The sequence below is a fragment of the Choloepus didactylus genome, chromosome 20 (assembly GCF_015220235.1).
Source record: "Choloepus didactylus isolate mChoDid1 chromosome 20, mChoDid1.pri, whole genome shotgun sequence".
Lineage (NCBI taxonomy): Eukaryota > Metazoa > Chordata > Mammalia > Pilosa > Megalonychidae > Choloepus > Choloepus didactylus.
Genome location: NC_051326.1, coordinates 14,174,458 through 14,199,246, shown reverse-complemented (window position 1 = coordinate 14,199,246; position 24,789 = coordinate 14,174,458). Strand labels below are relative to the sequence as shown.

At 37.8% G+C, this 24,789-nt stretch overlaps 1 protein-coding gene across 3 annotated transcripts in view; it reads left to right on the top strand.

The window, feature by feature from the left end:
• Nucleotides 1-24,789, top strand: part of ASXL2 (ASXL transcriptional regulator 2) — a 186,484-nt gene that overhangs the window by 65,292 nt on the left and 96,403 nt on the right. For all 3 annotated transcript variants that reach the window (XR_005213270.1, XM_037812547.1, XM_037812546.1), the window contains one exon: nucleotides 22,236-22,344. Coding sequence is in view for 2 of the 3 variants with exons in the window: in XM_037812547.1 (XP_037668475.1) it covers nucleotides 22,236-22,344 (109 nt within the window). In the remaining variant the exon portion in view is untranslated. The remainder of the gene's footprint in view (nucleotides 1-22,235; nucleotides 22,345-24,789) is intronic.

Sequence of the window (24,789 nt, the reverse complement as noted above, 5' to 3'; positions counted from 1 at the left end):
TAACGTTTCCAGTGGGGTAAGGTATAGATCCCCAAAGCAGAACTGGACATTGTTTTCTGAAGATGGAGGAGAGGATACTGCTGAGGCAGAAACAACAGGGATCTACTATAATGCTCACTGCAGAAAATAAGAGTACAACAGAAAAACATTAAAAAAAAAAAAAAAAAGAAAAGAAAAAATTTAATCAGTGAAAGTTTTCAAACAGTATGTTATGGGCTTTGAGATTTCCTACCACTTTTTTTTATGTGTGCACAATTTTTATTTTTGTCTTTATTTTGTTTTTTAATTAAACTTTTTATTTTGAGATAATTGTAGATTAACAAGCAGTTGTGACATGTAACCCTTTACCCAGATTCCCCCAGTGGTAACATCACGCAAAATCATAGTGCAATATTACAGCCAGGCTGTTAACCTTGATATAATCCACCCAGTTTTACTTGTACTCATTTGTATGTGTGTGTGCATACATATAAATGTGTATTTAGTTATGTGCAGTTTTATCACATATATGGGTTTGTATATGCACAACCATAGTCAACATAAAGAGCAGTTTCATCAACACAAAGATCCCTTGTGTTGCCCTTTTATAGCTACACCTACTTCTGTAGTGCCCCTTCACTCTGTCCCTTACTTCTTCTTGCAACTATTAATCTTTTCTACATTTCCATAATTTTGACACTTCAGGAATGTTATATTGACTTTTGGGGATTGGCTTTTTTCATACAGTGTAATTTCCTGGAGATGCATCCAAATTGTTCAGTATAGCAATATTTTGTTCCTTTTTATTACTGAGTAGTATTGCATGGCATGGATGTACCACAGTTTGTTTAATCATTCACTTACGGAAGGACATCTGAGTTGATTGAAGTTTTTGGCTATTAGAAATAAAAATAAAGCTGCTATGAACATTCTTGTACAGGTTTTTGTGTGAACATTAGTTTTCATTTCTCTGGAATAAATTCCGAAGAGTACAGTTGCTGGGTTGTATGGTAAGTGCGTGTTTAGTTTTAAAGAAACTGCCAAACTGTTTTCCAGAGTGGCTGTACCATTTTACATTTCTACTAGCAATGTATGTGTGATGTAATTTCTCTGAGTTTGAAGTGAGTTTCCTGTTAACGGCACATAGTTGTTTTTTTTTTAACCAACTCAGCCAATCTTCACCTTTTAATTTGTGTATTTACATTTAAGGTGATTATTGATATGTTAGAGGTAAAGTCTGACATTTTATTATTTTTCTGTTAGTTTCTTTTGTTTCTTATTCCTCTCAATTTCCCTGCCTTCCTATGGGTTTTTTAGTACGCTTCTATCTTGATTTATTTATAGTGTATTTGCCTGCATCTTTACATAGTTTCCTTAGTGTGTGCTTTGAGTAATACAGTATACACATGTGATTTATCACAGCTTACTGGTAATCAACATTTTACCACTTTGAGTGAGGTGTGGAAACCTTACCAGGTACTTTTACCTTTAACAATTTTAAATATCATTGCCTTGACTATTGGTTTTGTAATTTTTATTTCAAACATTGAATATGACTTATAAAACTAATGAGGAGGAGGATAGTCTATGTATGTACACATATTCTTGCTTTCTTTTGTTGTTCTTTTTTCCTGTTGCTCCAAGATTTTTTCTTTTATCATTTCCGTTCTGTTTAAAAAATTTCCTCTAGTCATTCCTTAAGGGTAGATCTTTAGTGTTATTGTCAAATTCTTAGTTTTCTTTTGTCTGAGAATATTTTTGTTTATCCTTCATTCCTGTAGGATAGTTTTACTGGATTTAGAATTCCGAATTCATAATAAACAGTTCTTTTCTTTCAGCCCTTGAAAAATGTTGTTCCACTTCCTTCTGGCCTCCATGTTTCAAATGTGAAATCTGCTGTCATTTTTTTTTTTCTTTTCTATTTTTTTTTTTTTCATTTTTATTGAGATTGTTCAGATACCATACAATTATCCAAAGATCCAAAGTGTACAATCACTTGCCCCTGGGTACCCTCATACAGCTGTGCATCCATCACACTTAATTTTTGTTCAATTTTTAGAAACTTTTCATTACTCCAGACAAGAAATAAAGTGAAAGATGAAAAAAGAAAAAAAGCAAAGGAAACTCTAAACCTCCTCTATCCCTAACCAACCCCCCTCAATTGTTGACTCCTAGTATTGATATAGTACGTTTGTTACTGTTTATGAAAAAATGTTGAAATACTACTAACTGTAGTATATAGTTTATAATAGGTATATAGTTCTTCCCTATATGCCCCTCTATTATTAACTTCTAATTGTATTGTCATACATTTGTTCTGGTTCATGAAGTGATTTCTAGTATTTGTACAGTTGATCATGGACATTGCCCACCATAGGATTCAGTTTTGTACATTTCCATCTTTTGACCTCCAACTTTCCTTCTGGTGACATATATGACTCTGAGCTTCCCCTTTCCACCTCATTCACACACCATTCGGCGCTGTTAGTTATTCTCACATCTTGCTACCAACACCCCTGTTCATTTCCAAACATTTAAGTTCATCCTAATTGAAAATTCTTCTCATACTAAGCAAGAGCATCTACATTTCTTCCACAAGGCAGGAGGGAGAGTCAAAGAAGGTAGAGAGACAAAAGAAAGAGGAAACAAAAAAATGACAGCTAGGAAGCAGCAAAAGGAAAAATAACCTTAAATCAAAGTAGAATAAAGAATCAGACAATACCACCAATGTCAAGTGTCTAACATGCCTCCCCTATCCCCCCCTCTTATCTGCATTCACCTTGGTGTATCACCTTTGTTACATTAAAGGAAGCATAATACAATGATTCTATTAGTTACAGTCTCTAGTTTATGCTGATTGCATCCCTCCCCCAATGCCTCCCCATTTTTAACACCTTGCAAGGTTGACATTTGCTTGCTCTCCCTCGTAAAAGAACATATTTGTACATTTTATCACAATTGTTGACTACTCTAGATTTCACCAAGTTACACAGTCCCAGTCGTTATCTTTCCTCCTTTCTTGTGGTGTCTCACATGCTCCCCATCTTCCTCTCTCAACCGTATTCATAGTTACCTTTGTTCAGTGTACTTACATTGTTGTGCTACCATCTCCCAAAATTGTGTTCCAAACCACACACTCCTGTCTTCTATCACCCTGTAGTGCTCCCTTTAGTATTTCCTGTAGGGCAGGTGTCTTGTTCACAAAGTCTCTCATTGTCTGTTTGTCAGAAAATATTTTGAGCTCTCCCTCATATTTGAAGGACAGCTTTGCTGGATACAGGATTCTTGGTTGGTGGTTTTTCTCTTTCAGTATCTTAAATATATCACACCACTTCCTTCTTGCCTCCATGGTTTCTGCTGAGAGATCCGCACATAGTCTTATTAAGCTTCCTTTGTATGTAATGGATTGCTTTTCTCTTGCTGCTTTCAGGATTCTCTCTTTGTCTTTGACATTTGATAATCTGATTATTAAGTGTCTTGGCGTAGGCCTCTTCAGATCTCTTCTGTTTGGAGTACGCTGCGCTTCTTGGATCTGTAATTTTATGTCTTTCATAAGAGATGGGAAATTTTCATTAATTATTTCCTCTATTATTGCTTCTGCCCCCTTTCCCTTCTCTTCTCCTTCTGGGACACCAATGATACGTACATTATTGTACTTTGTTTCATCCTTGAGTTCCCGGAGACGTTGCTCATATTTTTTCATTCTTTTCTCCATCTGCTCCTTTGCGTGTAGGCTTTCAGGTGTTTTGTTCTCCAGTTCCTGGGTGTTTTCTTCTGCCTCTTGAGATCTGCTGTTGTATGTTTCCATTGTGTCTTTCGTCTCTTGTGTTGTGCCTTTCCTTTCCATAGATTCTACTAGTAGGTTTTTTGGACTTTTGATTTCTGCCATATACATGTCCAGTGCTTCCTTTACAGCCTCTATCTCTTTTGCAATATCTTCTCTAAACTTTTTGAATTGATTTAGCATTAGTTGTTTAAATTCCTGTATCTCAGTTGAAGTGTACGTTTGTTCCTTTGACTGGGCCATAACTTTGTTTTTCTTAGTGTAGGTTGTAATTTTTCTGTTGTCTAGGCATGGTTTCCTTGGTTATCCAAATCAGGTTTTTCCCAGACCAGAACAGGCTCAGGTCCCAGAGGGAAGAAAATATTCAGTATCTGGTTTCCCTGCAGGTGTGTCTTAGAAAATTGCTTCCACCCTTTGATGGCTCGGGTCACTGTGCTTTTCTGCCCAGCAGGTGACGCCTGTTAGCCTATAATTCTTGGACTGGTCTGTGAGGAGGTATGGCCGTGTTCCCCCAAGGCTCTGGGGTCTGGTTCTGAATGGAAAGGGCCCCCTCCCTTTCCTCCTAGAGAAGACAGACCCCCTCAGGTGGAGGTCATTAGCATTTCAATGGTCTCACTCTCTGCTTGTGCTGTCTCCACCCTTCCGGGGGTCACAGCCCTGGAAACTGAAAATGACTGGGGCTTTCTCCACTGAGCCGAAAAAGAAACAGATAGTCCCCTTCAGACCCAGTCCAAGGCAACCCTCCAGCTCTCCCAGGTCAGTCGTCACCCAAAGCCTCTGTCTGTTTTTTGGGGCTGCGTACCTGTAGTGAGCAGTTCACACTCGCTACTTAAAACCCCAGTTGGAGCTCAGCTGAGCTGTATTCGCTTGCTGGGAGAGAGCTTCTCTCTGGCACCACGCAGCTCTGCAGCTCGGGCTATGGGGGAGGGGGTCTCCCGATCTGGTTCCGCAGGTTTTACTTGCAGATTTTATGCTGTGTTCTCGGGCATTCCTCCCAATTCAGGTTGGTGTATGATGAGTGGATGGTCTCGTTTGTCCCCCCGCAGTTATTCTGGATTATTTACTAGTTGTTTCTGGTTTTTTGTAGTTGTTCCAGGGGGACTACTTAGCTTTCACTCCTCTCTATGCCACCATCTTGCCCCTCTGCTGTCATTTGAATTTGTGTTTCCCTGTAGCTAATGTTGCTCTCTAATCATTATGGGGATGTTTTTTTGTCTTTAGTTTTCAGAATTTATTTTTTTAATCCATTCTGCCAATCTATATCTTTAAGTTGGGGAGTTTAATGCATTCACATTCAAATGTTATTACTGTGAAGGCAATTCTTGAATAAGCCATTTTATCCTTTGGTTTTTATTCGTCAGGTCTATTTTTTTCCCTTTCTCTCTGTTTCCTTTAGATTAACCTTACTAAAATTCTTCAGTTCTCTGCCCTTCAAGACCTCTCTCTCTTGTCTTTTTTTCTCAGCTGGTAGAACTCCCTTTTATTATTTCTTGTAGGGCAGGTCTCTTGTTAACAAATTTCTCTCAGCGTTTGTTTGTCTGTGATAATTTTAAGCTCTCCCTCAATTTTGAATGAGAGCTTTGCTGGATAAAGAATTCTTGGCTGGGAAATTTTCTCTTTTAGAATTTTAAATATGTCATACCACTGCCTTCTCGCCTCCATGGTGCGAGTACTCAGTCTTATGTTGTTTCCTTTGTATGTGGTGAATTGCTTCTTCCTGAATGCTTTAAGAACTTTCCCCTTCTCTTTAGCATTTGACAGTCTGATCAGAGTGTCTCAAAGTGGGTTTATTTGGATTTATTCTATTTTGTGTTCGTTAGTCATCTTTAATTTGCGTACTCATGTCGTTTAGAAGAGTTGGGAAGTTTTCCCCAACAATATCTTCAAATACTCTTCCTAGCACTGTACTCTTCTCTTCACCTTCTGGAACCCCAATGATTGTTATATTTGTGCACTTCATATTGTCCATCATTTCCCTGAGATCCATTTCAAATTTTTCAATTCTTTTCACCATTTGTTCTTTTATGTTTTCACTTTCAATCATCCTATCCTCAAGGTCGCTAATTCATTCCTCTACCTCTTCAAATCTGGTGTTATACATGTAAAGAATATATATATATATATATTTTAATTCAGTTTTATTGAGATATATTCACGTCATAGAGTCATCCATGGTGTACAATCAACTTTTCACAGTACCATCATGTAGTTGTGCATTTGTCACAATATATTTTTTGAACATTTTCCTTATATCAGAAAAAGTAAAAATAAGAATAAGAAATAAAAGTAAAGAAGAACACCCAAATCATTCCCTACCATCCCACCCTATTTTTCGTTTAGTTTTTTCCCCATTTTTCTACTCATCCATCCATACACTGGATAAAGGGAGTGTGATCCACAAGCCTTTCATAATCACACTGTCACCGCTTGTAAGCTACATTGGTATACAATTCAAGAGTCAAGGATGCTGGGTTGCAGTTTGATAGTTTCAGGTATTTACTTTTAGCTATTCCAATGCATTAAAACCTAAAAAGTGTTATCTGTATAGTGCATAAGAATGCCCACCAGAGTGACCTCTCGACTCTATTTGACATCTCTCAGCCACTGAAACTTTATTTCATTTCATTTCGCATTCCCCTTTTGTTCAAGAATATGTTCTCAATCCCATGATGGCAGGTCCAGATTCATCCTTGGGAGTCATATCCTGCATTGCCAGGGAGACTTACACCTCTGGGAGTCAGATCCCGCGTAGTGGGTAGGGCGGTGAGTTCACCTGCCAAGTTGGCTTAGCTAGAGAGAGAAGGCCACATCTGAGCAACAAAGAGTTACTGAGGGGGAGACTCTTAGGCACAGTTATAAGTAGGTTTAGCTTCTCCTTTGCAGTAATGAGCTTCATAAGGGCAAGCCCCCAGATAGAGGGCTCGGCATACCAAACCACCAGTCCTTGATGTTTGTGAGAACATCAGCCACGGTCCAGGTGAGGAAGTCCAACACTCCCGTATTTTCCCCCAGCTTCTCGGGGCCCTGCATATATGTTTTTATTTTCTGCCCAAATTACTTTGGGATGTATCGCTATTTCACACTAACCTATACAGACCTACCAGGTCTCACTTGCTATTCAAAGTTCCATGTAATTATGGTGTTTGAACAAATTGTATGAGTTAAATTGTTTGGGAAATATAGATACTGCACTAAACATCTCTTCTCTTGGTCTCACTTGGAAGTTGAAGTTTTAAAACACATTCGGTATCTTTCTTTACCCTTTGACCCGATTTGCCCTGGTCCTAACCAAATCTGCTTTATTCATATCTCTAATTGAAGTCCGGACTCTTTTTCAGCTCTTTTAAAAGTTGCTGTATGTGCATTTTGAGTGAACTGTGCCAGAAACAGAGGCAAACACTATAATGCCTCACTAATATGGACTACATACAATGTATAAACTCAGAATTGAATCTTATAGCACAACTTATCGGGGGAACGCTTATTGTGATGGTCCCTAGATTATAAGCTCTTACAGCAGTCAAATCTATTCCTGAATTGTAATGGCTGTCTCCAGACTCTGAGATGCTGATCCCTTTGTATATAACCTGATCAATCCCTGGAACTTTGGGTATCTGTGTGATACCTGGAACTTAGAGTTAGAGCCTGGCAGATATGAATGTCATTATTAGCGCATCAAGAATATTTTTAACTTGATCAGCAGTCTTTTATTTCCATAAGATCCACTGTTTTTTTAATTTCTCTTGCAAATTCTTCTTTATGCTCTTAAGGGTCTTCTTCATGTCCTTTATGTCCTGAGACATAATATTGATGTTTTTGTGTAGTTTGATTAATTGCTCCAAGTTCTGTGTCTTTTCTGGCTTTTTAATTTGGACATTTGGGCTATCCATATCTTCTAGTTTCTTTATATACTTTATAATTTTCTGTTGTTTTTGGCCTCTTGCCATTTGCTTATCTTGATAGGGTTCTTTTAGGATATGCAGGATTATTTGAACTGTTACCTATAATTAGGCAGAGCAACAGCTTGGTTGAGTGCACTCCCTGACCTACCAGCAGATGGCGCTCCTAAGCCACCTCTCACCATCTAGCCAGTTTTCGCCAACTTTGTACACTGAGTGGGGGTCTAAACCATGTGGAAGTCCAATTGTTGCACCTATTTTCCCTGTGCACTGGGGACTGCCAGCCCTGTGGGTGTTGTGGGGCATCCCCTTCACAGTTTGGCGGGAAGTCTACTCTAGGACACAGTGGTCTTGGCCGTTCCTGGGGCTGCGGGTGGAGTACTCTGAGGCTGCAGAGCTGCGCGGCTCACTTTCCAGCTCAAATGCCCCACATTCCCTATATGTTATGTGTCCACGAGTCCATGGGATTGTGGGAGGGCTCCTGGCACTTCTGTGTGGCCTCCTTGCTTTTCTAGGCTATGCACATGGCGGGCTTCCGTGGAAGAAGAGTTGGATGCCGTCAGAAGCCTGCCAGATCCTGAATTCCCTCAAGCAAGCTCTCAGCCGCAGTACTTTGAGGGGTTATTTCCCAGCCAACAGCAAAGATAGCTGAATGGGGTGTGGAAAGCTGCCCCCGTTTGTGCTCTTCTGCCTGCTCTAACTGCCAGTACCTGGCACGGGGGCTCTTGGCCTCTGGTCTTTGTAGGATTATCACTCATGCTAAGTGCTGAGGAGGGTCCCTGGGGTGTGGAAGGCTGCTCCCCTCCATGCTTGTCTGCCAGCTCTAACTGTCCATTCCCTGACAGCATTTCAGGCTGAACACTTACCTGTCTTAAATGAAGTCTCTTGGTTTCTCCAAGTACACACTCACTGTTGGTGTAGAAGTCCCTGCCCAGCTGGTGGAACACTGTTAACTGCTGTTCTGGAGTGCTTTCTGTCCTTTACTTGTGTTTTTCATGGAGAATAATTTTGCTCTGTCTCTTCTAATCCACCACCTACCCATGACTACACATCCAAGTTTTTATACCAGTTGCCTCCCTTCCTCTCCCGTGGCTGTGGCTCCCCTTTTTGGTGCCATGTGCATCTCATGGAGTCTATCATGGATGAGTTTTAGGCTTTGCCAGGGATGGCATGATCATATTTGTTTTTAAAAGGTCACTCTGGTTTCAGAGTGGAAAACAGATGGGGATGAGGGTGAAATTATCATTTGAGTTCAGGGACATTGGAACACTAACAGATTGGGCTTTGGGAGCAAGTTTTTTAAAGTGACTGGTACATATACTGAATCTGTGACATATACTTTATTTATATTATCTGTAATTGGGACAGTCATCTTACAAGGTGGGTAGTATTACTTGCATTTTTCTGGTGAGAAAGTTAAGATTCAGATTGTTTAAAGTGAGTCCCCTATGACCATGTTGAAATCAGATTTCCAAGTGGTATGAATACCTAAATCTGGCTCTTTTTGCCACACAGTGGCAAAATATATATTTGCTTTCAGAGTTAATATATTTGCTTCTTCCGAGCAGTGGAATAATAGACCTCAGGCCTATCAGCTCTACCAGTTACTGCTAAGGAGCCACTTTTACTGCAAGGAGAACAAAATTAGGTCATTGATAGTATGACCAAAGTCACTTCTGATTGTTTGGGCCTCATTGTATACAGTATCTAAGTACATGTGCTTACACAAGGTAGATTCAGCATAAATTATACCATTGCACTTGTTCCTTTACTTAAAAGAATCCTGTCTCTTCAACTCTGATCTCTTGAGCATGGACAAAAAAAATTAGAAGCTGCTTGTCTGATAATAAGTATATACTCTTTTAGAGTGTTCTTTTATAATCCTTGCTGCTTCAGGTGTCAGTACTTACCCCGTATTATTTTTACTTGATTTTATATTGGAATTGATCTCCTCAGTAATAGGGTTTCCTCCCTCGTGAAGACGATGTCTTATTTCTTCAACTCATTCAATTATTTTTATTTAATTATGTAATTCTGAAGTAATCTTGAAGATCTGTTCCTGCCAGTATTCTGAAGTAGCTGTTGGCTTTTTATATTTTCCTGAAATCAACTCTAAATTAAAGAAAAAAAGATACTGTTTCCTTCAAAGGAAAATTATATGCACATTCTCAAGGGAAATATCTTAACAGTATCTATAGCTTTTCGCCAGATGTCAGTTACTTTCATTTTATAGGTTTCATTTTAAGGGTGGCTGACTTTTTTGTTTGTTCTTTTGTTTTAGTTCTAACTAAGCCCCAGACCAGATTATGTGTTCCTTCCTCTCTGACTTAAAGCACTTTATATGTACAGGTCCAAAATCTTATCCACAATTCCAGAATCCAAAACTTAGTGTAAATATTCATGTTTCACTCTGTTTGGTTACAGGATGCTACTCCTAATCCCTCTGGGTGGCATTGTTACCTAATGCATAGTACATCATTTCACCTTTCTAAAATTAAAAAAAAAAAATCTTGTCTGAAACATGTTTAGCCTTATATGATTTGGAACAGCAATTGTGGACCTCTACCTATTTTAATAGCACTGATCACAGTGGGCTGGGGCTGTTTCCTTGTCTGTCTTCCCCATTAGACTCTGAGCTAAGACAGCTTTCCTCTTTGGATCCACAGACCCTATTTTATTGCCCAAAACAGAGTAGGTACTTTATATTTAAATTAAGTACCATTAATTGGACAGAGTTTTTACCAGGTGGGTTATAGAAATGCAGGTTATGAAATGTTTTTTTCACTTGGTTATATGTTCTCTTTTTCAGCAATCTCTTGTTCTCTTCCAGTTTTCTTTTTGCTAGAATCTTGGCGTAGCCATTTACTAACTATATGATCTTGAATTTCTGATTTAAAATCTGTCTGCATTAGATTATTCATTTGTAAAATGGTGTAATAATTTTGCTTGCCTCATAGGATTGTTGGGAGGGCTAAAGAGAATGCTCCCTGGAACATAGTTAGCACTCCTTTAGCTGTTAATGTAGCTGTTGTTGATTCATATCTTGTTGGTCAGCTTTTCCCTTAATGGACATTGAGATCATTTTCAATAGTTTGACATTTCTAACAACACTGGAGTAAATCCTTGTACATATGCCCCCAAGTCCTTATTTGTAAGATGGATTCATGTGGTATTGTTGAGTTAGTAGTCCCACATATTTTCAGTTTTAATGGATATTTTACTTTCTGAAGGCAGAATTGAGAAATAAAAAGGTAGCAATTTTCAGTCCCACCAGTAGTCTCAAAGAGGGCCTGTTTGCCCATAATCTTACCAGCAATGGATTTTATCAATCCATTTTAGTTTTTTATTTTTATTTTGAAATAAAGACTGACAGGAAATTGTAAAAATAATAGAGTCCCAGGAATGCTTCACCCAGCTTCTAGTGACATCTTACATAAATGTATTATAGTATCAAAACCAGGAAATTGACATTGTTTCAATACTGTGAACTAAGACTGATCCATTTGATTTTTACAAGTCTGGTCAATGATAACTTGATTTAATTTGCTTTTCTTTGACGACTATTAATTTTAAGCTTTTCTTGTGTTTTACTGGTCATTTATGTTGCACATTTTATGAATTACTTGTTATATCCTTTATCCATTTTTTAATGGGTTCTTTGCATTTTCCTGAAAGAAGTTCTTATTTTAGGATTATTAATTTTTTATCTGCTATATGTTTTATAGTTATTTACTCTAGCTTTATGTATTTTTTGTTATTTTGTTTATTGTGTCTTTTCCTATGTAGAAATGTTTATTTTTACTTAATGTTTCTTTTATGATTTCGGATTTTCTTGTTTTTTTTAAAAAGGTTTCTCTGTCTTTGAGGTGATTTCCTAAATTTTCTTTTAATACTTTTGTTTTGCTTTTTACATTTAGGTCTTTAATGAAGTTGAAATATGTTTTGTATCTACTGTAAGAACTTTTCCCCCCAGATGTACAACAAGATATACCAGCACGGTTTATTAAAGAAGCTCTTTTATTTAGGATTATTTTAGTTGTTTGTGACTTAAAACCTCATCAAAATTCCAGAGGTAGGACTGGCTAAAGGCAAGGCTTGATACAGTGGTACAAGCAATATTGCTAAAGAACCTCATTTCCCCCTTTTCTCAGTTCTGCCTTTTTTGGTTTTGGCAAAAAAAACCTTTTACATCTTACTTTGCCCTCTTGTCCTGTATGTTGTTCTACCCCTGTATGTTGTTCTACCCCAGTTCCAGGTCCTTCCCTCAAGTACAAGATGACTGAAAGTTTTAGGCCTTACTTCCTTATCCCACTAGTTTCAGCACAATAGGAAGGGTCTCTTTTGGAAGCTTCCCTGGAGAGCATGTTTCTTTCCACAAATGCCCAAGTAAATACCTCCTTGGATTGTTGGCTTTGATTAAGTCATATGTCTGTCCCAGAATGTCATTGTGACTAGGGGAATAGATGGGAATAAGTCCCTCTAAACCATATAACTGTGAGTGGGAGAGGGATAATGCTTCACAAGAAATGTTAGGTACTGTTGTTTCCAGAAAGAGAAGGAATAAATGCCAAGATAGTGAAACCATAGGAGACCATGGCATAACCCCACTGTCTTCCTATTAACAGAAATAGTACCTTATGCATTTATTATGATCTGTTTCTGTTTTTTCTTGTTTATTCTACCAACAGTCTATAAGAGTGCTCATTTGCCCATTTATATGTTCCTGTCCCAGTAACATATTGCTTCAATGATGGTGTAGAATACATTTTATTATCTTCTTGGACAAGTCTCCCATATTTTTTTTCCTAGAAATTTCTCAAAAATTTTTATATATTTATTCTATATAAACTTTGGGATTCTGATTGGAATTGCATATATATTCTTTTTAAAAAGGAAAAATCCAAATTAGGTAAAAGTAACTATGAAAATCAGCTTCGAGATGCTCAACACTATTTAGCAGAAAGCTTTTTCTTTGTTGTTCTCTTTGATGCTCATGAGTTTCACAGCACCAAATGACAATGGACACATGGCCCTTTTGTCCCCCTCATAAAACTCTTATCTTTGGGAGTATCCAGGATCTCTATCTAGCAGATTCTTGTAGAAGGCTTATTTAGGTTATTAATTACCACCACCCGAGAACTAGGTTGGAGAAGGGTTGGAAATGTGCAATTAAGCTTGCCTGATTCCTCAGGTATTGTGAGCAATTTTAAAAACTAAGTTTAAGGATACCACACACCACCAGTCAGAGACTCTGGACCACTCTTTTCCTCTGGGTGCTTCCTTATGGACTTTTCATGTATTTATTTGCTGCTGATATTTTTTCTTATATGAAATGTCCTAATATTTTATCTAATGATGTATTTGGTGTTTTTGTTAAAAATATGAACATTATCGTTAAGTAATAAACACTATCTTTAAATACTACAGCTCTTAACTCTTTGTTGTACCTGATTTTTAAGTTTATTTTCTGTAATTTGTACTGTTTTTGCATCTAGAAGCTATTTTGATATCTAATTTTTAATCTTTTTATAATTCCTATTTTGTAAAAGCTAAAGATTAATCATCCACCTGAGATAAACATTTATTTTGACTTTTTGCTAGTCAGTTTACAGTTTAACATTTTCTAAGTTCTTTAATACATGTTACTTCCATTTGGTGTATGTTAAAAAGCATTCATCTAATTTGCAATTTTCGTTCCTCTTCCTTAATATGTGAATAATTATTTTAAATACCAACATTAGGCTCAGTGGTGAAACATTAGTGCCATTTCCTTAAACAGGAATAAACCAATAATGTCTATTATAATTTATATTTCTATTGATTTGATAGGTAGGTAAAAAAAGACATGGAAGTGAAATCTGTTTACATTTGAAAAGGAAAATAATATATTTCAGCATTTTTACGGATAATTTGTTACATCCCAAAACTTATCAGAAAATATAGTAATTGCATATTTTTTTAAAAGTATTTATTTATTTATTTATTTATTATTTATTGAGAGTCTACTATATACAGACATTGGGCACTGGAAATATATTAATAAACACAAAACAATAAAATAACTGTCCTTTTGAACCTTATATTCCATAGGAAAAGATGATAAAATAAATGAGCATAATATAATATGTTAGTGAGGAGAGTTATGGAGAGAAAATAAGCAGGGAAAGGAGTACTGGGTGCAGTTTTTTTTTTTTTTTTAAATCTTCATTTTATTCAGATATATTCACATACCACGCAGCCATACAAAACAAATCATACATTCGATTGTTCACATTACCATTACATAGTTTACATTCATCACCCAAATCAATCCCTGACAACTTCATTAGCACAGACACAAAAATAACAAGAATAATAATTAAAGTGAAAAAGAGCAATTGAAGTAAAAAAGAACACTAGGTACCTTTGTCTGTTTGTTTCTTTGTTTCCTTCCCCTATTTTTCTACTCATCCATCCATAAACTAGACAAAGGGGAGTGTGGTCCTTATGGCTTTCCCAATCTCATTGTCACCCCTCATAAGCTACATTTTTATACAATTATCTTCGAGATTCATGGATTCTGGGTTGTAGTTTGATAGTTTCAGGTATCCACCACCAGCTACCCCAATTCTTTAGAATGTAGAAAGGGTTGTCTAAATTGTGCATAAGAGTGCCCGCCAGAGTGACCTCTCAGCCCCTTTTGGAATCTCTCTGCCACTGAAGTTTATTTCATCTCCTTTCACATCCCCCTTTTGGTCAAGAAGATGTTCTCCATCCCATGATGCTGGGTCTACATTCCTCCCTGGGAGTCATATTCCACGTTGCCAGGGAGATTCACTCCCCTGGGTGTCTGATCCCACATAGAGGGGAGGGCAGTGATTTCACCTTTCAAGTTGGCTTAGGTAGAGAGAGAGGGCCACATCTGAGCAACAGAGAGGCATTCGGGAGGAGGCTCTTAGGCACAATTATAGGGAGGCCTAGCCTCTCCTTTGCAGTCTTCCCAAGGGTAAATCCTGTGGTAGACAGCTCAACCCATCAAACCACCAGTCCCCTATGTCTGTGGTCATGTTAGCAACCATCGAGGTGGGGTAGGCCAATACCCCTGCATTCTCCACAGGCTCCTCAAGGGGGCTCTACATATTTTTTTCCTTGTTTTTTTTTTTTTAATCAACTGTATGAAAAATAAAAAAATGAAAAATAATAATTTAAAAAAACATACAATAAAAGAACATTTCAAAGAGGCCATACCGAAGGATTAAGAAAAAGACAACTAACCTAAGATAACTGCTTTACTTCCAACATGTTCTTACTCTACCCCAAGAAAGTTACCTAATATAGCAACATTTCTGTGAACTTGGTTCCTACTATACCCATCAGAAATTAACAGACCATAATCATTCCTGGGCATTCCCAGAACATTAAATAGCTTCTCTGTTCTTCTTGGATTATTGTTCCCCCTTCCTTAATTGCTCTCTATTGCTAGTTCCCCTACATTCTGCATTATAAACCATTTGTTTTACGTTTTTCAAAGTTCACATTAGTGGTAGCCTATAATATTTCTCTTTTTGTGCCTAGCTTATTTCGCTCAGCATTATGTCTTCAAGGTTCATCCATGTTGTCATGTGTTTCTCAAGATCATTCCTTCTTACTGCCGTGTAGTATTCCATCGTGTGTATACACCACATTTTATTTATCCACTCATCTGTTGAAGGACATTTGGGTTGTTTCCGTCTCTTGGCAATTGTGAATAATGCTGCTATGAACATTGGCGTGCAGATATCTGTTCGTGTCACTGCTTTCTGATCTTCTGGGTATATACCGAGAAGTGCAGTTGCTGGATCGAAGGGTAACTCTATATCTAGTTTTCTAAGGAACTGCCAGACTGACTTCCAGAGTGGCTGAACCATTCTACAGTCCCACCAACAATGAATAAGAGTTCCAATTTCTCCACATCCCCTTCAGCATTTGTAGTTTCCTGTTTGTTTAATGGCAGGCATTCTAATCGGTGTGAGATGGTATCTCATTGTGGTCTTAATTTGCATCTCTCTAATAGCTGGTGAAGCTGAACATTTTTTCATGTGTTTCTTGGCCATTTGTATTTCCTCTTCAGAGAACTGTCTTTTCATATCTTTTGCCCAATGTATAATTGGGCTGTCTGTACTATTGTCATTGAGTTGTAGGATTTCTTTATATATGCAAGATATCAGTCTTTTGTCACATACATGGTTTCCAAAATTTTTTTCCCATTGAGTTGGCTGCCTGTTTACCTTTTTGAGAAATTCCTTTGAGGTACAGAAACTTCTAAGCTTGAGGAGTTCCCGTTTATCTATTTTTTCTTTTGTTGCTTGTGCTTTGGGTGTAAAGTCTAGGAAGTGTCTGCCTAATACAAGGTCTTGAAGATGTTTTCCTACATTATCTTCTAGGAGTTTTATGGTACTTTCTTTTATATTGAGATCTTTGGTCCATTTTGAGTTAATTTTTGTGTAGGGTGTTAGGTAGGGGTCCTCTTTCATTCTTTTGGATACGGATATCCAACTCTCCCAGCCCCATTTGTTGAAAAGACCATTATGAACCAGTTTAGTGATTTTGGGGGCCTTATCAAAGATCAGTCAGCCATAGATCTGGGGGTCTATCTCTGAATTCTCAATTCGATTCCATCGATTTATATTCTATCTTTGTGCCAGTACCATGCTGTTTTGACAACTGTTGCTTTATAATAAGCTTCAAAGTCAGGGAGTGTAAGTCCTCCCACTTCATTTTTCTTTTTAAGAGTGTCTTTAGCAATTTGAGGCATCTTCCCTTTCCAAATAAATTTGATAACTAGCTTTTCCAAGTCTGCAAAGTAGGTTGTTGGAATTTTGATTGGGATTGCATTGAATCTGTAGATGAGTTTGGGTGGAATTGACATCTTAATGACATTTAGCCTTCCTGTCCATGAACATGGAATATTTTTCCATCTTTTAAGGTCCCCTTCTGTTTCTTTTAGTAGAGTTATGTAGTTTTCTTTGTATAGGTCTTTTACATCTTTGGTTAAGTTTATTCCTAGGTACTTGATTTTTTTAGTTGCTATTGAAAATGGTATCTTTTTCTTGAGTGTCTCTTCAGTTTGTTCATTTCTAGCATATAGAAACATTACTGACTTATGTGCATTAACCTTGTATCCCGCTACTTTGCTAAATTTGTTGATTAGCTCTAGTAGCTGTATCGTCGATTTCTCAGGGTTTTCTAGATATAAGATCATATCATCTGCAAACAATGACAGTTTTACTTCTTCTTTTCCAATTTGGATGCCTTTTATTTCTTTGTCTTGCCGGATTGCCCTGGCTAGCACTTCCAGCACAATGTTGAATAACAGTTGTGCTAGCGGGCATCCTTGTCTTGTTCCTGATCTTAGAGGGAAGGCTTTCAGTGTCTCACCATTGAGTACTGTGCTGGCTGTGGGTTTTTCATATATGCTCTTTATCATATTGAGGAAGTTTCCTTAAATTCCTACCTTTTGAAGTGTCTTTATCAAAAAGGGATGTTGGATTTTGTCAAATGCTTTTTCAGCATCTGTTGTGATGATCAATTGATTTTTCCCTTTTGACCTGTTAATGTGTTGTAATACATTGATTGATTTTCTTATGTTGAACCATCCTTGCATGCCTGGAATGAACCCCACTTGGTCATGGTGTATGATTTTTTTAATGTGTCTTTGGACTCGATTTGCAAGTATTTTGTTGAGGATTTTTGCATCTATATTGATTAGGGAGATTGGCCGGTAGTTTTCCTTTTTTGTAGCATCTTTGCCTGGTTTTGGTATTAGATTGATGTTAGCTTCATAAAATGAGTTAGGTAGTGTTCCATTTTCTTCAATGTTTTGAAAGAGTTTGAGTAAGATTGGTGTCAGTTCTTTCTGGAAAGTTTGGTAGAATTCCCCTGTGAAGCCATCTGGCCCTGGGCATTTATTTGTGGGAAGATTTTTGATGACTGATTGGATCTCTTTGCTTGTGATGGGTTGGTTGAGGTCTTCTGTTTCTTCTCTGGTCAGTCTAGGTTGTTCATATGTTTCCAGGAAATTGTCCATTTCCTCTACATTATCCAGTTTGTTGCCATACAGTTGTTCATAGTATCCTCTTATAATTTTTTTAATTTCTTCAGGATCTGCAGTTATGTCACCTTTTTCATTCATGATTTTGTTTATATGGGTCTTCTGTCTTTTTGATTTTGTCAGTCTAGCTAGGGGCTTGTCAATCTTGTTGATCTTCTCGAAGGACCAATTTTTGGTGATATTTATCCTCTCTATTATTTTTTTGTTCTCTATGTCATTTATTTCTGCTTTAATCCTTGTTATTTCTTTTCTTCTACTTGGTTTAGGATTGGTTTGCTGTTCCTTTTCTAGCTTCTTCAGTTGATCCATTAGTTCTTCGATTTTGGCTCTTTCTTCCTTTTGAATATATGTGTTTAGTGCTATAAATTTCTCCCTCAGCACTGCTTTTGCTGCATCCCATAGGTTTTGGTATGTTGTGTTCTCATTTTCATTCGTCTCTATATATTTAGCAATTTCTCTTGCTATTTCTTCTTTAACCCACTGATTGTTTAGGAGTGTGTTGTTTAACCTCCAGGTATTTGTGAATTTTCTAAGTCTCTGATGGTTATTGACTTCTAATTGTATTCCATTGTGGTCAGAGAATGTGCTTTGAATAATTTCAGTCTTTTTGAATTTATTGAGGCTTGTTTTATGTCCCAGCATATGATCTATTCTGGAGAAAGTTCAGTGAGCACTAGAGGAGTATGTGTATCCTGGTGATTTGGGATGTAATGTTTTGTATATGTCTGTTAAATCTAATTCATTTATCAGATTGTTTAGGTTTTCAGTTTCCTTATTGGTCTTCTGTCTGGTTGATCTATGTATAGGAGAGAGTGATGTGTTGAAGTCTCCCACAATTATTGTGGAAACATCAATTGCTTCCTTTAGTTTTGCCAGTGTTTCTCTCATGTATTTTGTGGCACCTTGATTGGATGCATAAACATGTATGATTGTTATTTCTTCTTGTTGAATTGCCCCTTTTATTAGTATGTAGTGGCCTTCTTTGTCTCTCAAAACATCCGTGCATTTGAAGTCTATTTTCTCTGAGATTAATATTGCTACACCTGCTTTCTTTTGGCTGTAGCTTGCATGAAATATTTTTTTCCATCCTTTAACTTTCAATTTCTTTGTGTCCCTATGTCTAAGATGAGTCTCTTGTATGCAACATATTGATGGTTCATTTTTTAAAATGCATTCTGCGAATCTATATCTTTTAATTGGGGAGTTTAATCCATTTACATTCAACGTTATAACCGTGAAGGCATTTCTTGAATCAGCCATCTTATCCTTTGGTTTATGTTTGTCATATATATTTTTCCCCTCTCTCTATTAATATCCTTTAATGTACCCATACCGAATCTCTTTAGTGCTGAACCTTTCTCCATGTCTCTCTCTCCTTTCTTTGTTTCTTTGTCTGTAGGGCCCCCTTTAGTATCTCCAGTAGGGCAGGTCTCTTGTTAGCAAATTCTCTCAGCATTTGTTTGTCTGTGAAAAATTTAAGCTCTCCCTCAAATTTGAAGGAGAGCTTTGCTGGATAAAGTGTTCTTGGTTGGAAATTTTTGTCACTCAGAATTTTAAATATATCGTGCCACTGCCTTCTCGCCTCCATGGTGGCTGCTGAGTAGTCACTATTTAGTCTTATGCTGTTTCCTTTGTATTTTGCTTTTCTCTTGCTGCTTTCAGAACTTGCTTCTTCTCTTCCATGTTTGACAGTGTGATCAGAATATGTCTTGGAGTGGGTTTATTTGGATTTATTCTATTTGGAGTTCGCTGGGCATTTACGATTTGTGCATTTATGGTGTTTAGGAGATGTGGGAAGTTTTCCCCAACAATTTCTTTGAATACTCTTCCTAGACCTTTACCCTTTTCTTCCCCTTCTGGAACACCAATGAGTCTTATATTCGGACGTTTTATATAATCTGTCATATCCCTGAGGTCCGTTTCGATTTTTTCAGTTTTTTTCCCCATTCTTTCTTTTGTGCTTTCATTTTCCATTCTGTCATCTTCCAGGTCACTGATTCGTTGTTCAACTTCCTCTAGTCTTGTACTATGAGTATCCAGAATCTTTTTAATTTGGTCAACAGTTTCTTTAATTTCCATAAGATCATCTATTTTTTTTTATTTAATCTTGCAATGTCTTCTTTATGCTCTTCTAGGGTCTTCTTGATATCCTTTGTATCCTGTGCTATGGTCTCATTGTTCATCTTTAGTTCTTTGAGTAGTTGCTCTAGGTGCTGTGTCTCTTCTGATCTTTTGATTTGGGTGCTTGGGCTTGGGTTATCCATATCATCTGTTTTTTTCATATGCTTTATAATTTTCTGTTGTTTTTGGCCTCTTGGCATTTGCTGAACTTGATAGGGTTCTTTTAGGATTTGTAGACCAATTGAAGTCCTTATCTCTAATTTATCAGATCTACAGCTTTGTGGAGTACTCTTTCTCTAACTAACCAGCAGGTGGCGTCCACGAGCTACCTGTTCTCCACAAGCTGGTTCTTCCCTTCTTTGTGGTGAGTGGGGGAGTGAGTCTTGTAGGGTCCAATTGGTGTACCAAGCTTGCGTGTGTAGTTGGTGTTGCCTGCCCTGTATATGGGGCGTGTGTCTGGGCGGTGAGGGAGCGGGGGTGGCTCTAACAATCAAATTTCCCTGGTGTTCCCGGAGTTTTAAAGCTGCTGCAGTAGTCTAATCCTTCAGTTCAGTCCTGCCGCAGTTTGTCTCTGTCACTGACCCACAAGTCCTTGGTATTGACGTATGGCTCCTGAGACTTGCGAGTGGGTCCGTCTTCCAGGCCGTGCACCCCCTGGTCCTCTGTTGATGGATGACTGTGCTATGTCACAGGGGAGTGCCATCCCCCCAGGGCAGTTCTGAGCTGCTGGGCTGTGTAGGGAGGCTCCCAGTCTGCTGAAATGATGGCTGAATGGGGCTTTGTTAATTCACACTGCTCCACCTTCCCAAGTCTGGGACAACCAGCTGAGGGTGCAGGGAAGGCTAATATCCACGCCCAGTTTTGTGGTGTGTGCCTGTTATTTGAAGCACTTCCATCACACTGGGTTGTCTGGGGGAGCTCTGGGGTATGGGGCCGGCGATGGGCAGGAGTGTTTTCCTGTCCACCAGGATGATGGCTGTGAGCGGACACCTCCCTTTTCTTGGGAAGTTGTGTTTAGTGAATTTTCTCAGCCACTGGATTATTGCCTTTTGTCTCAGAGCTCTCTTAGTTCTGCTCTTGTCTTGACCTGCCCAAATTGCAAGTCTTTGAGGCTTTCTCTATTGGGCTTCATAGGTAATTGTTTTACAAAAAGAAAAATAGATTAAGAAAAAAAAAAAAAGGGCCCTCCTCAGAGATCTAATGGGTTATTGAAATGCTAAGAGGCAAAGCAATTAGGGCCATTAAGGAAAGGTCCACAGGGCAGAGAGATCAGTTGTTCCTCAGGATTTGCATATGAGCCTCAGGGCCTGAGCTCTGCCCTTCCCCTTTCTATGTTCACCAGAACTCCAAAAAATCCTCCGCTTTTATTTTGGAGTTTTTCTTGCTGTTTTTTGCCATGCCTCTCTCCTCTCTGCTGGGCTGGCTGCTCTCAGATTCTCCAGTGTCTGGTCTCAGTCTATCTATGGTTGGAGTTTGGATCAGTAGAATGAGTTTCCGATAAGAGCTGCCACTGCAGTTCTCCCTTCTCCTTCCCAGCGCTGACGGCGCCTCCTCCCATGGGATTGAGCCTGGCTGGGAGGGGTGCGGGTCCCCTGGCCGCAAAAAACTTACAGATTTCGCTGATCTCAGCAGTTCCACGTTTTCATGAGTGTTGTATGAAGTATGCCCAAAGTCAGATTGCTCTGCGGTGTCCAGTCCACGCAGTGCCTGGCTGTCTGCCTACTTTCCTGGAGGAGTAACTAAAACATACAGCTCACCAATCCGCCATCTTGCCCCGCCTTGGGGGTGCAGTTTTAAATAGATCAGTAATTGCATATTTGAAGTAAACATTTAACCAAGTTCCTACACTAGATGATAAATATTCAGAATCCTACTTAAGGCCTTTTTCAGTGTTCTTATGATAGATTTAAATACAAGAAACTATGGAAATATGTTAGTTTCAAAACTCAGATTTAGTCTGATGCAGGGAGGTTAATTTTATATTTTTTTGAATCTGTGGGGGGGGGGTGGAGGTGGGGCAGTTCCTGCCCAATTTAATTGTAAACATTTAAAGCTTTGTGCTAAATGAAATATAATCTTTACAAATTATATTTGTGATAATCATGAGATTACTTTTTCTTGGTTTAAATGTTAGATACTGGATGATGATTAAGAAAATTAAGGAATTTTTTTTTTTTAGATATATGGAAATGATTTTTATATTCATTTTCTCTCTGGCTGCTTCCCTCTAGATAGATAGATTTTTTTTTTTAATCATTTATATGAAGTGTTTTAAGTGAATGAGTGTTAACCAATTAATTTTAAGTCAGTGTTACAATACAGTGTTCAGAGACAGAAACTAATCTTTGTGTATTTTTTTGTTGTTGTTTTGTTTTGTTTGCAGTGGGACTTCCCCTCTTGCTTGCCTGAATGCAATGCTGCACACCAACTCCAGAGGGGAAGAGGGCATCTTCTACAAGGTTCCAGGTAGAATGGGAGTATATACATTGAAGGTAAATATTTTGGTTGGGGAATCATTTGAAAAGAAAAAAAAAGCAAAAACAGGAAATGATTATTTATAAACAAGATTTGAATCATAAAGACAGAATTCTGTTGTTTTTAAATAGCTTCAGGAAGAGGCAGTATTTTCAACCTCATGCCAATACTTTTTCTTTCTAATTGTAACTGTCTATAGGTAGATTAGATAAATAAGTTTACATTTGTATTCTTTATGATAATATCTTAAAGATGAAATAAAAATTATTTTCCAATCACTTTTTAAAGCTCCTCACAACATTTGAATAATAATGAAATTTTATGTGGAGCTTGCTGCCTAGATGCTTTGCCTTACTTTCTCATTTAATTCTCCTCTACCATTCGAAGTTGTGGATGTTATCCCTTTTTTATGATGGAGAAAACAAGAGTTCATAAGACTGAATTTTCTTGCCCTGTATTGGTCAGGGTATGAACCTAGAGCTGACTGAACTCTCAAGCATGTATTCTTTGCATCATAGGAAGTTTGGTAATTTCGAATTCCTGTACTGGGAAGGAACTGTTACTTATTAGTGTCCTTTCAGTTACGTGTGACAGGAGACCCAACTGAAATGAGTTTGAGTCAAATAGAGAATTCATTAGCTCACGTAAAAAATCTCGAGTAACCCAGGCTGGATCCAGGAGCTCAAATGATGTCGTTAGGCCTTAGTCTCTGCTTGTTTTGTTTCTGCTACCTTTTGGCTTTCCTTTTCAGGTAGGTTCTTTCTTCATTATACATAGCTCAACCACCATCCTCCAGTTAGAAAATTGTAAATCTGGAGAGAAGAATCCCTAGAACCAAAGCAAAAGCCCCTTGGTTAATTCTGATATGACTTAATTGGTTTGACTTGGCTGAAGTGTCTATACCTGAGTGATTGCTGTTAACAAATGTATTGAGTCTTTTGATTGGCCAGTCTTAGATTCATGATCACCCTTGACTTGTGGTTCAGCCCACTCAAGGTCGGTGAATTGAGACTAGGTATTGCTCCCCAAAGGATATTTAGGGGGTTTTACCAGCAGAAGGAGAATGGGTGCTTGGCGGGCAATGGCAATGCCCATGTATTTGGGACTGTTCCCTCTTACCTTTTTAGCTTTGACATGTAGTCATCTCTGTGTTCAGTGCTTGTGTGTAGCCCATTAACATTAAAATGACCTAAACTACCTATATTTCCTTTTTGTACTTTGTTGAATTTCTTGGTATTACTGGGCTCTTTTCCCTGAAGGGGTTTTCTACATTTCTTTTAGGTTTTAGCTTTTCTCATCCTTTCATATTGTTAATAACATTTATTAAATGCCTACTAAATGCTAGAGAACTGTGGTCCCTGGTCTCTTGAAGCTTACATTTATAGTTACTGAAATGATTGCATACTGACAAAAAAATACTGTGATATAAAGTAATGAACTATAAAGTACTATGAAAGTGTAGAGAAATGAAGATTAATTTTGACTAAAGGGAGCTAGAAAGACTTTTTTTTCAAGTTGTAAAGTTTGATCTGCACTGTGATCCATAATGGGAGGAAGAATCTTCCAGGAAAAGGAAATACTTAAGCAAAGACCCAGGTGGAAGTCTTCAGAATGGATTTAGAATAGACTAAATTAGAGTGGTTCATTGGTAATCTTTGTGTGGCTTGATGTGATAAGGAGTCAGGGATATGGTAAACTTTAGACCGAAATCAAACTTTGGAGGCATTTGACAACCTGATTGAGCATTTTAGAGTAAAAGTGTGTGTGTGTGTGTGTGTGTGTGTGTGTGTGTGTGTGTTGAGGCAATGGGAGAGATTTTTCAGGATGATAGCATGACCAAATCTGTATTTAGGAAGATAATTTAAGTACGATAGATTTAAAGGTGAAGCAAGGAAACTAATAAGAAAGTAGTTATGGTGGTTTAAGAGCTAATCAGGGTCTGAACTAAGGGAGTGGTAAAACCAGATACAAGGAACATTGGAGAAATAAAATTTATAGTGTTTGGAATGGGTCAAAGTGTGAAATGATTCTTACGTTTGGGGCATGAACATTTGACCCTGGAGAGATCACAAGTTTAGGAAAAGAAGATGATTCTATTTGTGTTAAAGATGCTTGTTGAACCTACAGGTTAAAATGTCTGGCAGGTAACTAGTACTCTAAAAACACTGTTCTGCTTTTTGAAGAAAAGAATAGAGAAGTATTTTAAGAAAGAGTATCATAGAGTGGCTCAGAGAGATAGGACTAGAACATAAACCTAGAAAATAAGTGTTACTAGATCAAAGGTACAGTCATGACTTTATCATCATATGGGTGCCAGTTGTAGGTGGGGAGGGTGTCACATGTTTTCTGTCAATTGTTTTTTATTTGATTATAAAAATAAATTATGTGGCAAAATTAAAAAATATTAAGAGGAAAACAGAAGCATCCATATTTTTATAACTTAGAAATAGCAGTCACTAAAG